This window comes from Rhincodon typus, chromosome 27 (assembly GCF_021869965.1).
Source record: "Rhincodon typus isolate 14 chromosome 27, sRhiTyp1.1, whole genome shotgun sequence".
In the NCBI taxonomy this organism is placed as follows: Eukaryota; Metazoa; Chordata; class Chondrichthyes; order Orectolobiformes; family Rhincodontidae; genus Rhincodon; species Rhincodon typus.
The window spans coordinates 12,648,548-12,665,404 of NC_063358.1; the positions used below are offsets into that span (position 1 = coordinate 12,648,548).

Sequence of the window (16,857 nt, forward strand, 5' to 3'; positions counted from 1 at the left end):
TAAAAAGAAAAGAAGCTAGAGTTTGAGCACTGTGGGCCATTATGCAACCCAAATTCCTATAAGTTGAAGGCCTGTTGTTTGCTTGTGAGAAAGGACAAGACAATGTAGACATAAATTCATCCTCAAGGGGCTTGTAGCAAATATTCAACAACAACAATTGTAAAACTATGATCCGCTCATCTCTCTTCAACTGGAAACACTGAAACAGATAATTTTTTTTTTAAAAATGTTTGCAAGACAGCTCCTGATGAACGTTAAGCTAAAGGAATCACAGTCACCTCTACACTTACCAACCCAATGCCATCTAGTGTTAACACAGCGTGGAGCTGGAGGAACACAGCAGGCCAGGCAACATTAGAGGAGCAAGAAAGTTGACATTTCAGGTCGGGACCCTTCTTCAGAATTCTCCAGCTCCACACTGTGTTATCTTTGACTCCAGCATCTGCAGTTCTTACTATCTCTGAGTGAGCCATCTAGTGTTAGGTGTGTTCTATACAATAGTGTGCTTCCCTGCTGTATAATTTCACGATTCTAAAAACACTACAAATGTTTGTCTTTAAATGTTTTAATTTTTAATATAAAGTAAGATAGAGCCAACTTAAATAACAAAATTATTTTATTCTCAATATGTGAACATAATGCACAAATGTTCTACAAATCTTTGCAATAGTAAAGCTGATTGGTTTATAAAATCGGGAACACATTTGTCGACTGGTTTAAAAATGTAATTTCATCTTTGCAACTGTGCCCTCCTCCAAATTGCTGAGCTAAATAAATGCACCTGTTATACAGTGTCCAGGTAATCCCTCGTCTGCACTGTCAATAAATGGCATATCCTCTGCCAAACTAATTTGCGACCCAGATCCAGCTGTCTATTATTGGAAAGTAACCAAACCTGTACATCTCTACAATGCTACTGCTGGGATAAGGATCACTGTTAGGAATACTTTGCTAGCTCAGATCCTACTGTTCTTTTGTTCTGCTATTCCCTGATTTCAATTGAGTGTCTTCCCTGTGTTGGTTAGGTCATGTCTCCCTTCCTGGGGTTGATGAAGCCTGAGGAGCCCTTCAAGGTCTGACATATATTGGACACTTATTATAACTACACAGGAATAAAAAAAGATGCATGGTACAAAGCAATATGGTAAATTGGAACATCATTGCATGGTTCTGATCTGCTAATTTATTTTATAGATGTTTGCTATATCATGTACCAATTACCTGCTGTTTTAACCAATTGCCACTTGTTTACAGCTCTTCTAATCAGCAGATCTGGTACAGCCATAAATCTTGAATGAAAATCAATTTAAATATTTTTAGCACTGATACACTGCAAATGCCTTGGTTGTATACAGGTTAAAAGCAACACGTGGGTTGATAATGCACAAGATAAGCTTGTGTTGCATAGACTGGGATTGCCCTTCTGTTGAATGAATCTCTACAAAAGTGAAATCTCCAGCTTGTTCTACACAATTGCAGAATCTCACAAATGTCTCTGTACCACTTCAAACATGAATTACAGACCTCCAGTCATTTTCTACAGCCAGTGGATTCAATACCATAGCGTTTTGTGTCTTAGGTTCCAACTGGCTTCTCATGTCAACAATAAGACCTGAAATAGTCTGTGCTACTCAAATGTTTTATATTATAAATGGTAGAAAATAATTCCCAGTTATTCCTACACATTGGGTACCTCTGATAACATTTTTTTCTGAAGGTTTTATTTGACTGGCAGACAAATACACTTATTGATTCTCTAACTGCTTAAATGTATCTTATTGGGTTGTCCATTCAGTGGAGCTGTCCTTTACATCAAGGGGTAAGTAATTACAAAATAATTGAGTTCTGTGTCAATTAGATCCCGGTACTTCATGTACAAGTTACGCAGCAGTTTATCTTCTTCATTTGTTTCATACTTGTGCATGTAGATTCTCACCTGTAGATCAAACAATGTCTCAATCATATCAATACTTAGAAAAAGTTTTATTACTGCCTGTTATCGGAAGCAAAACAGCCATAGTTCCACCAGACGAGAGGGCTGCTCTCTTATTAGTGATGACCGGTGGAGGTTTAACCTGAGGGTCACTATGCCTCAGGTGACGGGAGAGTTTGCGAAAGAGCCTCCCTCATGTAACCTTAGCCAGTGCAGGAATGGAACCCATGCTGGTGTTACTTTACATTACAAACCAGCCATTCAGCCCAACTAACCTCCAGGTCAGAGATAGTAGGAACTGCAGATGCTGGAGAATCTGAGATAACAAGGTGTAGAGCTGGATGAACATAGCAGGCCCAGCAGCATCAGAGGAGCAGGAAGAAGGGTCTAGGCCCGAAACGTCAGCCTTCCTGCCCCTCTGATGCTGCTTGGCCTGCTGTGTTCATCCAGCTCTACACCTTGTTATCTCTAACCTCCAGGTCATCCCACTTACAGCCAAGGCGAGTGTCTTTTGTTGGTCCTGAGTTTTATTAGAATCCTGTATAACATTGAACAACTACAGCTGAATAACTGAAAGTCAACAAGTTTATTTTTTTTACTCATTTCATGGGATGTGGGCGTCGCTGGCTGGCCAGCATTTCTTGCCCATCCCTAGTTTCCCTTTGGCATATGGGCATTTTAGAATTATCAGTCTGTGTTCATGGAAAGCATGTGTCTCTTTCATGAGCAGAATCAATTAGTCAAACTTAATGCGGGTCTTTATTTTAGAATCCCGACAGTGTGGAAATAGGCCCTTCGCCCCATCAAGTCCACACCGACCCTCAGATCATCCCACCCAGACCCATTCCCCTATAACCCACCCAATCTACGCATCCCTGAACACTATGGGCAGTTTAGCATGTCCAATCCACCTAGCCTGCACATCTTTGGACTATGGGAAGAAATCCACGCAGGCACGGGGAGAATGTGCAAATTCCACAAAGACAGTCGCCCGAGGCTGAAATCGAACTTGGGTCCCTGGCACTGTGAGGCAGCAGTGCTAACCACTGAGCCACCGTGCCGATGATACAAAGGTCCATCTCATTATATTCTAACGTGCATTGAGTTATGGAAGAGAAAAAATTGTCAGTACGCTTATGTTTTGCTTTGCTAATGTTATTGCTCGCGATTGTTTGCTTTCGTTTTTTTTAAATTTCTACCTTCTCTACACTGACTACAGCCTTAAGCATAGCAACTTAATCAGGCTTTGTAACACAGTGGTGGTGTCCCTCCCTCTAAGTCAGCAGGACTGGTTTCCTGAGGCGTATGTTAAAACATCTGAAGGGGTTGCTCTACCAACTAACTTCATGGTCGTAAACTAACATTTTCATTTGTAAATAGAAGGGCATCACAACTGAACATTAAAAATTGTCACTAATGCATGACAGTAAATATGCATACCAGATATAAAATAAGCTGCCACAGTTCACCAAGGCCTCTTCAACGGCACTGTTCAACATATCACCACCTAACAGGACAATATTGTGGGTTTACCTACACCATAAAGGCTGCAGCAGTTCAAGAAAGTGGCTCACCTTCAGTTAGGGATGGGCTACAAACACTAACGTTGACAGAGACACTCAGATCCCAAGAACAAATAAAAAGAACTGCACTTGATTCACTCTCACTCTCTAACTCTCGGCCACAACCCCCAAACCCTAAAATAAAACAAAGGACTGCAGATGCTGGAAATCTGTAAGAAAAACAGAGATTGCTGGAGAAATTCAGCAGGTCTGGCAGCATCTGCAGAGAGAGGAACAGAGTTAAACTTTTGGATCCGGTGACCCTTCTTCAGAACAGGTGAAGAAGCCGAAAAATTAACTCTTGTTTTTATCTCCAGAGATGCTGCCAGATCTGCTGGGCTTCTCCAGCAATTTCTGTTTGTGTTTCTCCAAATCCTATGTTTTCCACAAAGGATAAGGGTAAGAAACAGGGAAGCACAAATCCAGAGTTATCTTGCTAACCCACTGGAGCAGAGATTTATGTAGCAGCAGAATTTGCTCCTATTTTGATCGACATTAGCAGAGGCCAGGGATGAAATCTGGAAGATTCCTGGACACAGTCTACTAGAGGTTGACTGTCAAAAATTCATAAAGTAACTTTCATCTCAGAAGGTCACAATTATTTGCCAGGTTAAAGGAGCCTATGGAAGAAATATATGGCTATACCCACAACACAAAGTGATTAAACTTATCAACTTATGAATCAGGGGCAGCCATAAGCCATTCGGTCCCTCGAACCTGCTTCACCACCGAATAAGATCAGCATTGATTGGATTGTGGTCTCAACTCCATATTACTGCTACTGTCACTAACCTTTGACTCCCTTATTAATGAGGAATCTATGTATCTGTGGCTTAAAAGTGTTTAGTGGGCCCACTTGCATCACTATCAGGGAGATTTCCAAAATCGCTGCAAGAAAAATGTCTCTCTTACATGGGAGTCCCATTATCTTTAAACAACGTCCCCAGTCCTAGTCTGTCCCAGGGTAAACATCCTTTTAGCATCCACTCTGTTGAACCTCTCAGAATCTTGAATGTTTCAGGATGACCTCCTCTCAGTCCTGTAAATTCCAAAAGATCCAGGCCCAACTTATCTGACCTTTCCATCTAAGACAATCCCCTGCAACTCACGCATCAGTGAAGTGAATTTTAAAACCTTTAGTCTGGAGAGAATAATAACATAGGATGAGGGCATGCATATTCTCTTCACATGGTATAATGAAGCTTCCCAAACAATCCCCATCATGTAATAGTCTAATGCAACTCCAGGATGTCAACTTAACAATAGCATTTTACATTAATCGTTCACAAAAGTCTTCAGGATTGGTAATAATAAACAGAGACAGAAGGTTGATCAGCAGCTGGGGTATGTATTCACTTCAATAAAAGCCAAAATAACAACAGCTCTATATTAATGTTCTTGGACAAATTGTTCAGTAACCTCTTTGAAATGAGAAACACATTGCTGGACAACTGGAGGCCTGGTTGACCAGCAGTAAACCTAAGCAGTAAAAGGTTTCTATCAGTGACTAGGTCTTTGCTCATGTTTAAAAGGCCGATTTAATAGAGTCATAACGTTACACAGCACGGAAACAGACCCTTTGATCCATCTCATCCATGCCGACCAAGTTTCCCCAAACTAAACTAGCCCCACTCACCTATGTTTGACCCATATTCCTCCAAACCTTTCCTATTCATGTACCAGTCCAATTATCTTTTAAATATTGTAACTGTACCTGCATCCTCTGCCAGTTCATTCCACACATGAACCACCCTCTCTGTGTAAAAAGGTTGCCCCTCATGTCCTTTTCACATCTTCCTCCTCCTTTTAAATCTTTCTTCTCTCATCTTAAAAATATTCCCCCTGATTTTGAAACACCCCCCTCCACCCCCACCCTAGGGAAAAGACCTTTGTTATTCACCTTATCTATGCCCCTCATGATTTTATAAACCGCTATGAGGTCACCCCTCAACTTCCTACACTCCAGTGAAAAAAGTCCCAGCCTTACCAGTCTCTCGTTATAACTCAAACGCTCCAGTTCCAGCAACGTCTTGGTAAATATTTTCTGAACCCTCTCCAGTTTAATAATATCCTTCCTATAACAGGGCGACCAAAATTTAACAAAAATGGTTGCTCTACCTTAAGGGTGCGGAAGTTGGATTTTCCTTCCTGACGATACTGTAGCATTGTCTCAATAAACTTAATGCTGAGGAAAGCCCAGACCTTCATGTAGTGCAGCCGTTCACATATTAACACCAGTTGCAGTAATTCATCATCTATCCGTTCATGACTATTATTAAATTCTAATGTCAATTTCTGGCAAAAAAAATCAGAATCTCAGAATGAGGAATGTGTAGAAAAGACATAGCTAAAGTTAATATATGTTTAGGAGAATCAGTGTCTGTTGCACAAGACAAGAATAATATGTCAGCAAATTGAGCTCAAATTTCACAGCGCACTCTAAAAATTAACATTATCTATCCTTCATTTATCAGCTCCTCTGAAAGGCCTTATGTTTTTTTTACTTCAGCTTTCTGACATTTACAGGATTTTATTGTCTCTTTGTCTGCTTATTACAGGGTGAGAGGAATTTTTGATCCACAATTACAACATTTCAATTTCTGTACATGAACAAAAAAAATTGTGTACTGGACAGCAGCATTTCATCTGGAACATTCTGTCGATGAACCTCATTGTACACTATCCCTTCATTCTCAAAGGAGATGTATCAGTGAAGGTGAGGGTTCATCTAGTATAAAATGAGGTTGTTGGGGAAACACATCAAGATGTCAAAGGACCGAACAAAGACGGATTCCTAAGTTGGCATTAATCCATCTGATGATATGACTGTGCCTAGTGCGTTATTTCTGGATTCATAGAATCCCTACAGTGTGGAAACAGGCCCTTCGGCCCAACAAGTCCACATCGAACCTCAGAGCATCCCACCCAGACCCATCCCTCCTTAACCCACCTTATCTACACATCCCTGAACACTATGGGTAATTTAGCATGGCCAAACCACCTAACCTGCACATCTTTGGACTGTGGGAGGAAACCGGAGCACCCAGAGGAAACTCACGCAGACATGGGGAGAGATAGTAGGAACTGCAGATGCATGGACAATCCATTTTCTGAAACTTTCTGAAGAAGGGTCTAGGCCCGAAACATCAGCCTTCCTGCTCCTCTGATGCTGCTTGGCCTGCTGTGTTTATCCAGCTCTGCACCTTGTTATCTCAGACATGGGGAGCATGTGCAAACTCCACACAGACAGTTGCCCAAGGCTGGAATCGAACCTGGGTCCCTGGCGCTGTGAGGGAGCAGTGCTAACCACTGAGCCACCGTGCCACCCCTTGAGCATTATCGATTGGATTTGTAGAAGCTGCTCCATAAGTGACAGTCCCTTCGGCAGCTAACCCAATGAACCAGGTTGGCCTGAGTCCAACACATGACTTTTCTTTTGATGGGCTCTCTTTTCTGCCATCCAGCCATTTTCTTTGTTCTCTGCTTTTTGCTGCATCTTTCCTGTCTGCAGTAGGGGAGCAATTGTACAAGGTGCCGGCGAGACCACATCTGGAGTACTGAGAGCAGTTTCGGCCCCCTCATTTAAGGAAAGATATAATGTCATTGGCAGCAGTTCAAGAAGATTCACTAGGATGACCCCTGCCATGGAGGGTTTATTTTATGAGCAAAGACCAAACAGGTTGGGACTGTACTCACTAGACGGTGGAAGAATGAGAGGTGCTTCCATTGAACCAAGTAGGATTCCTAATGGGCTTGACAGGGTAAATGCTGAGAGGATGTTTCCCCTCGTGGGACAGTCTAGGACCAGAGGGCATAGTCTCAGAGTAAAGGGATGCCAATCGAAGACTGAGATGAGAAGGAATTTCTTCTCTCAGAGGGTTGAGAGTCTTTGGATCTCCTTGTCACAGAGAGCTGTGGGGGTGGTGCAGAGTCCTTGCGTATATTTAAGGCTGAGATGGATTCTTCGTTAGTAGGAGAATCAAGGATTATGGGGAAAGGGCAGGAAAGGGGACATCACGAATGTCATATCAGCCGTGATGCTATTGAATGGTGGAGCAGGCCTGAGGGGCTGAATGGCCTCCTCCAGTTCCTATTTCTTATGGTCTTGTCTCCAGGCCCTCCCCTCAACAGTAACAACTTCCCATGCATCAGTTCTAGTCCTGGTCAACTTTAGGTCTTGCTTACAGACGCCCTTGTATCACAGACATGGGCAACCTATTAGTCTTGTCCCCACAACTGCATGCACAGAGTACTGCATGTCTTTGAGGCAATGGCCAACAGCCATTCAACTTACACAACAAAACCAATGGAGTTACCACTGACGCAAAAGGACAAGCAGATTGCGAATCCCTGTACCCTGGTGCACAGTATAATGGTATTCACCTTTCATTCTGTTTTCATGATAGAAATTACACATCGACTGGCATACTTTTCAATCGTTTAGGAGTTGAAGGTGAGAAATATCTCTTTCTTGAATGGATTCAACACAGGTCTAACACATGGAAGATCGCTTTCCTGTAATGTAAAACTACACCAGCTCGTTGGTGTAGGCCTAAACTAAGACCACTGACATTCCGATCATTAGTTTGATAATGAGTGGTTTGTGTATGGAATGAACTGCCAGAGGAAGTGGTGGATACGGGTACATTTGCAAGTTAAAAGACATTTGGATAAGTACATGGATAGGAAAGGTTTGGAGGGATATGGGCCAAACACAGGCAGGTGGGTCTAGTTTAGTTTGGGAACATGGTTGGCATGGACTGGTTGGACCAAAGACTATGTTTCCATGTTGTGTGACTCTATTACACTATTAAGTTAATCATAGCAAGTCAAAACGAAGAAAATGAAACAATAAACTTAATTACACCTTTTCCCTCGTCAATAACTGTTTTTAATTTAATGTGAGGTCTGAATATAAAAAATGTGATGAACTGCTGCTAAATATAGATTCACATCAGTGGAAAGAACCTTGCCTTGTGTATTTTTGTTGCAAATTCATCTCGTTTTTTCCAAAGGGCATTGATTCTTGGCTGGGCCCCAGTAAGGTACCTTATTGAGTTGTTATTCTTCAAGTGGGAGTTATAAAGCAGTTTGACTGGAGAGGGCGTTTGCAGACAAGGATGTCTCAGTTGTCACACAATAGCTGCACACACCCCCTCTAGCCAGGAGGAGGTGCTCACTGCAGTTTAACCCAGAGCACGGATTCTGACTTATTCTCTCTAGTTTAGTGGCATGTCCACCAAGCTTCGAATGCAAATCTGTTCTGCATGGCACACTTATATTGATTGTACCAACACAAAACCTTACAAGCGTTGTACTGTATCACTGAGATGACCGTTTTGCCACAGAGGTTGTCAGGCACACAATTCTAAGTCTCAAGCAACTTATCCCAGACTCTTGGGGCTCTAGTGGTGCAGTGGTATTACCCCTAAATATAGACCTGGAGGCTCCAGTTCAAGTCCCACCAACTTCATTGGTGTGTAATAACATCTCTGAACACGTTTAGAAAATATCAATCTCAGTGTGACTGAATTGAGAGGTCTCACTGAAATGTTTGTTGTGTACGGAATTAGCTAACCCTGAAGAGTGTCTGACTTGAACAGTTTAAGTCTTGAACATGCACTTAGCTGGTCCTTAATCATACTTTTGAAATGTCCCTTACCTGTAGTGTATTCTTGTAATGTGGAATTAGATCAGTCAGGGTAGGTTTCATTGTCCAATCAGGGTCACTGAAGTAACAGCTCCTAAAATTTAAACTCCTCACTGGGATCTCTGGCACCAAAATCCGAGTCAGGCGATCATTCTTCATCACAAGCTCAAAGTAAAAGTTGACTTTCAGGTTAGTAGCCCGTTTAGCGAGTTTGGACCAGGAAAGCCCCCACACAACCTGGTTGTGAGGATCGTGGACGTGGCATTTAATGTTCATGGTCCTGAGGGTCTGGTAGCAACTTTCACACAGGGTGTCCAGAAGGTCATCCGAGATGCAGTTGTAGTTGATCGACAGGCTACTCAGGCTGCAGAAGCTGCGGATAATCTTAGGGAAAGTGGGGTTGGCGTAGATGGCCAGGTGGTGGCTGAAGAAGTCTTCGATGTTGAGCTCAGCGATGGAGCTCCTGTTCCTCTGGTGGATCAGCGAGTTTAAGATGGAAAAGCCTTGCTCCATGCCTAACCGTGCACCCCTCAAATTGAAGGATTGAAGGTGTCTGCATTCACGACGGAGGAAGAAGTTCAGACTCTTTAACAAAAGGGAAAAGAACGTATCGGGTCAACTTACATGCATATGTTCTACCTATATGACAGCATGACGCGTTTCAATTAAGTATAGACTGCAAATCTGGAGGTTCTCTTATTTCCAAATTCAGTGGGTGGTATTGGTTAGTACTCCTCAAAGAAAGATGAAGTGCTGGGTATTACTAAGAATTATAACTATTACATTTTCAATCTTACTTTTGAGATTTGGGACAGGGAGTGGCATCATTTTATTTGCATTGCCAAAACCATTCTGTAAGTGACATAGACAAGCACACTGAAGACAGAAGTTATTTATGGACATTGATTGTGAGATATTCCATAGTCCTACACATTATGCATGTGATCTAGGGAAGGGGCCAGCTTGATGACTGGCATTTTCTAACTCCATGCTTTGAGTTAGAGTCATAGAATCCCTACAATGTGGAAGTAGGCCCTTTGGCCCATCGCGTCTACACTGACCCTCCAAAGGGCATCCCACCCAATCCCTGTAACCCTCCATTTCCCATGGCCAATCCACCCAACCTGCACATCTTTGAACTGTGGGAGGAAACTGAAGCACCAGAGGAAACCCACACAAATGCGAGGAGATGTGCAAACTCCACACAGACAGTCACCTGAGGTGGAATCAAACCCAGGTCCCTGGCGCTGTGAGGCAGCAGTGCTAACCAATGAGCCACTGAGTAACCCGAGTTCTTATTAAAGGCTTTGATTGCTGGCCAAACACCTTCAGGTTACTTTTTGAAACATAAACAGAACTTGCTGGAGAAACTCAGCAGGTTTGGCAGCATCAGCGGACAGAAAGCAGAGTTAATGTTTTGAGTCCAGTGATTCTTCTTCAGAACATTCTGAACAAGTGGCACAGGACTTGAAACATTAACTCTGCTTAAAATATTCAGAGATTCAGAACTTGGTTTCAAGAAATATCTTGAAGGAAGAGAAGGGCAGAGGGACCAGAGAAAATATGACCCATTATTTACTTTTAGAAAAGGCTGTGAAAGGTCCAAAAGCCACCTCCAGGTGGCCCAAGGAGCACATGCACGCATGCACGCACACAAACCCATACATACACACACACAAACGCATACACACATCCACACACAAACACAAACCCACACACACACCCACAAACACAAACACCCACAAACACACATCCACACACACAGAGGAAGTTGGCATCATTCAGAAATGTTAGAAAGCAGCAGCAAATCTTCAAGGGAATGAACTGCACTCAGATCCTCTTGTATATCACACACGTAATACAATATCACTTCATCTCCATTAATTACGACCTCTACCGTCTGTACATCAGCCCAGTCATTGAAACATATGGGATTCTTAAAGGGCTTGACACGGTAAATACTGTCAGGATATTTTCCCTCATGGAAAAGTCTAGGACCAGACAGCATAGTCTCGGAATAAAGGAGCACCAATTTAAGTCTGAGATGAGGAGGAATTGCTTCTTTCAGAGTTGCAAGTCATTAGAACTCTTTGCCACTGGTGTTCTGAGGAAGGGTCACCAGACGCAAAGTGTTAACTGATTTTTCTTCACAGATACCGGCGGACCTGCTGAGCTTTTCCAGAAACTTCTGTTTTTATGACTTTGAGTCCAGTATGACTATTCCTCAGAACTGAAAAGTGTTGGAAAAGTAGGGTTTATACTTTTGACAGAGTCAGAGGAGGATCAAGGTGGCAGATGACGTAGAGATCCAAATTGGTTGCTTAGAGTAGGGAAAGAAGAAAATAAGATGAAAATGGGTATAAAATACCCTTTGGACATTGCTTGAATCTCAGAGATCACTCACAAAAAGAAAAATACTTGCTTTTAGACTATACAGCACCTTCCATAGTCAGACATTTCAAAGTATCTTAAAGCCAATAAAGTACTTTTTGCAGTGAAGCCACCAATACAATATAAGAAATGGGGGCAGCCACAATGCACAGAGAACACCCAGAAATAGCCATGTGATAAATGAGCAGGTAATTTGTTTTGAATAATAGTGATTGAGGAATATGTATTGGACACCTGGGTGAGTTTCCCAGCTCTTCTTTCACTGTCAGCAGTGCACTGCAGTATCAACTTTGATTCCTGTGCTGAGGTTCTCGAACCCTGAACTTTCTAACTCAGCAGCAAACCAGTTGAAAGTGACTACCTGGCCACTCTGCCCATTACCATGGTGCTACCTTTGGGCGAGCTCCAGCATGGAGATTACTTGGAGGGGAGCCCACTGTTCCAGAAACCCAGCGGAAAGGGACTGATGAAGGAAACTGTAAATCGCTTACTTGTTTAACTCCCTCTGGCGGGACAAGGAGATGTTAAAGACAAAAAAAAAACTGCAGATGCTGGAATCCAAGATAGGCAAACAGGTGGCTGAAAGAACACAGCAAGCCCGGCAGCAAATGGAGGAAAGGAGAAATTAATGTTTCGGATATTACCCTTCTTCAGGACTGCTGTAAGACTCAATCACTCAGTGTATACAGCCTTAAAAAGAATGTGCAATTGTGTTCCCTTGGCAGGAGATTACATTAAAACAAAACTGAACGTTGCGAATGAAATAAAAGAAAAAAGTTTTGTTTTCTTGTAAGACCCTACCTTTAGGAAGGCATTCCTAACAGAGGAACTCCACACGAGGCGGTCCAATTCCAAATGTTGGATGGTGAACGATTTTAATCTGTTGTTTTCATTTCCTAAACGCGCCAGGAAGCTCCTCATTGTTATTTGGAATCTCCTTGTCAGGAGGGAGTTGTACGGATTCATGAACTTAATCTCGCAGTTTACCAGGTATCTGCCAAACTTCTTGGCGTACCAGATGGCCGATTCGTACTCAGCCCGACGGTATTTAGATGGCCTCCCGCAGAAAGTGAACGTCCTGGATCTCCACAAAGCAGGCGAGTGCATCACATGGTTCCAGCATTTGCACACCAGGGCTGCCCGGACCCTGTCTTGGTCTCCAAGCCATCGGAACACCTGCCTCAGGGATACCTCCGGCAATTCACTCCAATTTCCTGCATCTGTAGACTGGTCCTGAGATATCTCCATCCCGGCAAGCGGTGCTGTTGATATGGATTAAAAACAAAAGTGTTCGTTAGGTCAGAACCCAACTGAGCTGTAAATCAAGCAGCATCATAGGAGCAGAGAGGCTGACGTTTCATCAGAAGGGTCTAGGCCCGAAACGTCAGCCTCTCTGCTCCTATGATGCTGCTTGGCCTGCTGTGTTCATCCAGCTCTACACCTTGTTGTCTCGGATTCTCCAGCATCTGCAGTTCCTACTATCTCTGAGCTGTAAATCACACTGATTTGGGCCAGCTTCCTTTTGTAATACTCCCCCAAAAGTCTTGTTATTAATCAGTAATTGGAGTGCCAATGTGCTGGTAATACTGAGTAAGATTTAAAGCAGAGATCGGCAATATGTTTGCAAGGTTTTTCAATTGCCCACACAGACTTTAAAAATTACTCACAGTTTAAGGATATAGAGTAGACAGTTCAGGACTCAGATGAGGGGAATTGTCTTCACCTAAAAAAATAGTGAGCCTTAGAATTCTCTGATACAGAAAGCGGTTAAGACCAAAACATTGATTGATTTCAAGAGGAGTTCCAAACAGTTCTTAGTGCTAAAGCGATCAAACGGTACGGGGAAAAAGCAGGAACAGGGGACTGAGTTGAATGATCAGCCATGATCATACAGAATGGCAGAGCAGGCTCGAAGGGTCTAATAGCCTAGTCCTGTTCCTATTTCAGTGTTTCAACGTTGCTACTCCTAGATTGCATGCCAGTATCCCAATGCCTCTGCAATTCGTTGTCCTTTTCAGTGTGTTGGGGCATGGGGGAGGAGGAGGATGCAAGCTAAAGGGGAAGGTCAGGAACCTACTTGTCTCCAATTAATGGCCAGGGGTGGTCTCTCTGAGAAGCTTGTTAACAGGCCAGTCGGGGCAAAAAAAGTGATTTTCAGTCTGAACCGCCACTACCTGGTGCCCAGGATACATGGCTACCAGGAAAAAACGGGGCAGAAACTGATTTTTTTTTAGCATGTAAAGTTTTGGGAACGAGAGGATGTTGCTTTGAATTGGATACAGTGCCATTTGTACATGGTGCGGCTGCTGGCCCTCTGACTAATAGGTGTCTCCCTCATCCCTTCTGCAAACATTGGCAAACACAACATTTAAAAGGCATCCGGATGAGTATATGAATAGGAAGCATTTAGAGGGATATCGGACTATGTTTATTGGGGTATCTGGTCAGCATGAACAAGATGGACTGAACGGTCTGTTTCCATGCCTTACATTTCTATGCCTCTATGACATCTGGGATGGCATGGTGCCTCAGTGGTTAGCACTGATGCCTCACCGCACCAGGGACCCAGGTTTGATCTCAGCCTTGAGTGGCTGCCTGTATGGCATTTGCAAATTCTCCCCGTGTCTGTATAGTTTCCCTCCGGGTGCTCTGGTTTCCTCCCACAGTCCAAAGATGTGCAGGTTAGGTAGAGCAGCCATGGGAAATGTGGAGTTACAGGGATAGGATTGGGGGGTTGGTCTGGATGGGATGCTGGTCAGAGGGTCATTGTGGACTCAGTAGACTGAATTGTCTGTTCCCACACTGTCGGGATTCTATGACTGTATGGCTTTCCTCTGCATCCATCTAGATGGTCAGAAGTCACACAATACTAGGTTATAATCCAATAGGTTTATCTGAAATCGCAAGCTTTCAAAGCATTGCTCTTTCATCAGTGACTTTGTTTGATGAAGGAGCAGTGCTGCAATAGCTTGTGATTTCAAATAAACCTGTTGGTCTAGGCCCGAAACGTCAGCCTTCCTGCTCCTCTGATGCTGCTTGGCCTGCTGTGTTCATCCAGCTTTACACTGTGTTATCTCCGATTCTCCAGCATCGGCAGTTCCCACTATCTCTGTAACCTGGTGTTGTGTGACTTCTGACTTTGTCCACCCCAGTCCAACACCGGCACCTCCACGTCCATCTGGAAGGACAAGGGTGGTAGGTTGATGAAAACACCACCACCTGCATGGTGTTCTAAGTTATCCCTGTCCTGGAAATCTATGGTCGGCCTTTTATTGTTTCTGAGTTAAAATCCTGGAGTTTCCTTCCTAACAGCATTGAGTGTGTGCTCATCACCCCTGTCACCATATACCCTACTCCCGGACTCGAGCTGTACAGGAAGGCAGCTCAATTCCCTTCTCAAAAGCATCTAGGATGCTCAATAAATGCTGGCCTAACCAGCAACACTCACATCCCGAAGAAGGGTCTAGGCCCGAAACTTCAGCCTTCCTGCTCCTCTGATGTTGCTTGGCCTGCTGTGTTCATCCAGCTCTACACCTTGTTATCTCTTATGACAAAAATATTCTCTTGATAACAAAAATCTGTCAAATGCAAAGTTATCTATCTCAATCTTGAAAGCTTTAATTGTCTCATCATCCATACACTTTGTACAAACCAAAAATGTTGTTTATTGATTTCCCTCTTGAATGGCTTCACTCTAAATTCAAGATCTCACTATTTAACAACACTCTTGCATCATTCTGCAGAACCAACCTTACACCCCTCTAAGGCCCCTCAATCTTTTCTGCACTTAAAATATTGTCCTTACTCCTAAAGCACAACACAACCAAACAAAAATCACTTCCTCGTTTTCCATTCCAGACCCGTTGGCACAAGCTCTAACAACAGTTGGCTGCATGATTGCTTTTCACAGCAGTTTCCTCTGCTTATAACTAGCAAGCCAAATCACTTCATTCTCTTCAGTTTCCTAATGCTTCTCTACTTAGAAAATGTAGTTATTTGCGTCCAATGAGCATAACTTCACACTTTCCATCATCAAACTATCAAGGTTTCACATGGTCTTGTTGACCTGTCTACGTGCTGCTATCAGCTTAATTATGAGCCTCCCTTCCTGTCCTACAGATGCTTTCAGGATCGGAATTTGTTACTAATAACCATACTTGTATTCCAGATTTTAGTTCTCCAGTCCTTTAGGAAATTTATATCAACCTCTGATCTTTGCCTTCTATTTCTTTCCTCTATGTCAAAATGTCCATTTTTAATGTTATATTGCATTTAATTGTAAAGTATGTAAGTAAATTACTTGTTAAATCCAATTAATCTATGGAATTGCGGAATAGTTACAAACACAGGAGGTCATTCAGCCTATCCAGTCTGTGCTGGTTCTCTGAATGAGCAATTCACCTGAAGCCACACTGTCCCCTATATCTCCCTCTCTTTTCAGATAATAATCTGATTCCATCTTGAGGGCCTCAATACCATACTCTAAGACAACGCATTCCCAACCACTTGCTGCATGGGAAACGTTCTCCTCATGTCTAAAGTTTAGAGGGTTTTGGACCAAAGACAAGCAAGTGGGACTAGTATAGTTTGGGAAACTTGGATGAGTTGACCAAAACATCTGTTTCTATGATAGTTGACTCTCTGAATCTATAAATACCTTTTTTGAAATTACCATAAATCTCAGCTTTCTCATTCTCAAACATTTCACCAATGGGGACAGCTTCTAGTCCACTCTCTCCAGACCCCTCGTGGTTTGGAACGAGTCTATTCAATTCACTCAACCTTCTCTTCCACAACAAAAAGGGTCACAGAGTCTCCAACCTTTCCACCTGAAGCTCCTCATTCCTGGAAGCATTTTGTGAATCTTTTCTGTGCTGTTTCCAATGCCCTTCGCAACTTTCCTAAAGTGTGACATGCAGAACAAAACACACTGCTCCAGCTGGAGTGGCACAGTGACTCAGTGGTTGGCATTGCTGCCTCACAGTACCTAGGACCTGGGTTCAGTTCCAGCCTTGGGCAACTGTCTGCGTGGTGTTTGCATGTTCTCCCTGTGTCTGCATGGGTTTCTTCCGGGTGCTCCGGTTTCTTCTCACAGTCCAAAGATGTGCAGGTTAGGTGGATTGGCCGTGCTAAATTGCCTATAGTGTCCAGGAATGTGCAGGCTAGGTGGGTTAGTCATGAGAAATGTAGGGTAATGGGGCTAGAGTAGGTGGATGGGTCTGAGTGGGATGTGCTTCAGAGGGTTGGTGTGGACTTGATGGGCTGGATGGCCTGCTTCCACACTGTATGTTTTAGAGGCTCTCCCACACAGCCTCCTCACT

At 43.2% G+C, this 16,857-nt stretch overlaps 1 protein-coding gene across 1 annotated transcript in view; it reads right to left on the reverse strand.

The window, feature by feature from the left end:
• Positions 1-684: 684 nt before the first annotated feature.
• LOC109928582 (F-box only protein 39) overlaps positions 685-16,857 on the reverse strand; it is a 115,348-nt gene continuing 99,175 nt past the window's right edge. Inside the window, exons 2-5 of the mRNA XM_020528531.2 lie at positions 12,338-12,798; positions 9,158-9,730; positions 5,614-5,790; positions 685-1,936 (exon numbers count right to left, since the gene is read on the reverse strand). Coding sequence (XP_020384120.1) covers positions 1,808-1,936; positions 5,614-5,790; positions 9,158-9,730; positions 12,338-12,784 — 1,326 coding nt within the window. The 5' untranslated portion in view covers positions 12,785-12,798 and the 3' untranslated portion in view covers positions 685-1,807. The remainder of the gene's footprint in view (positions 1,937-5,613; positions 5,791-9,157; positions 9,731-12,337; positions 12,799-16,857) is intronic.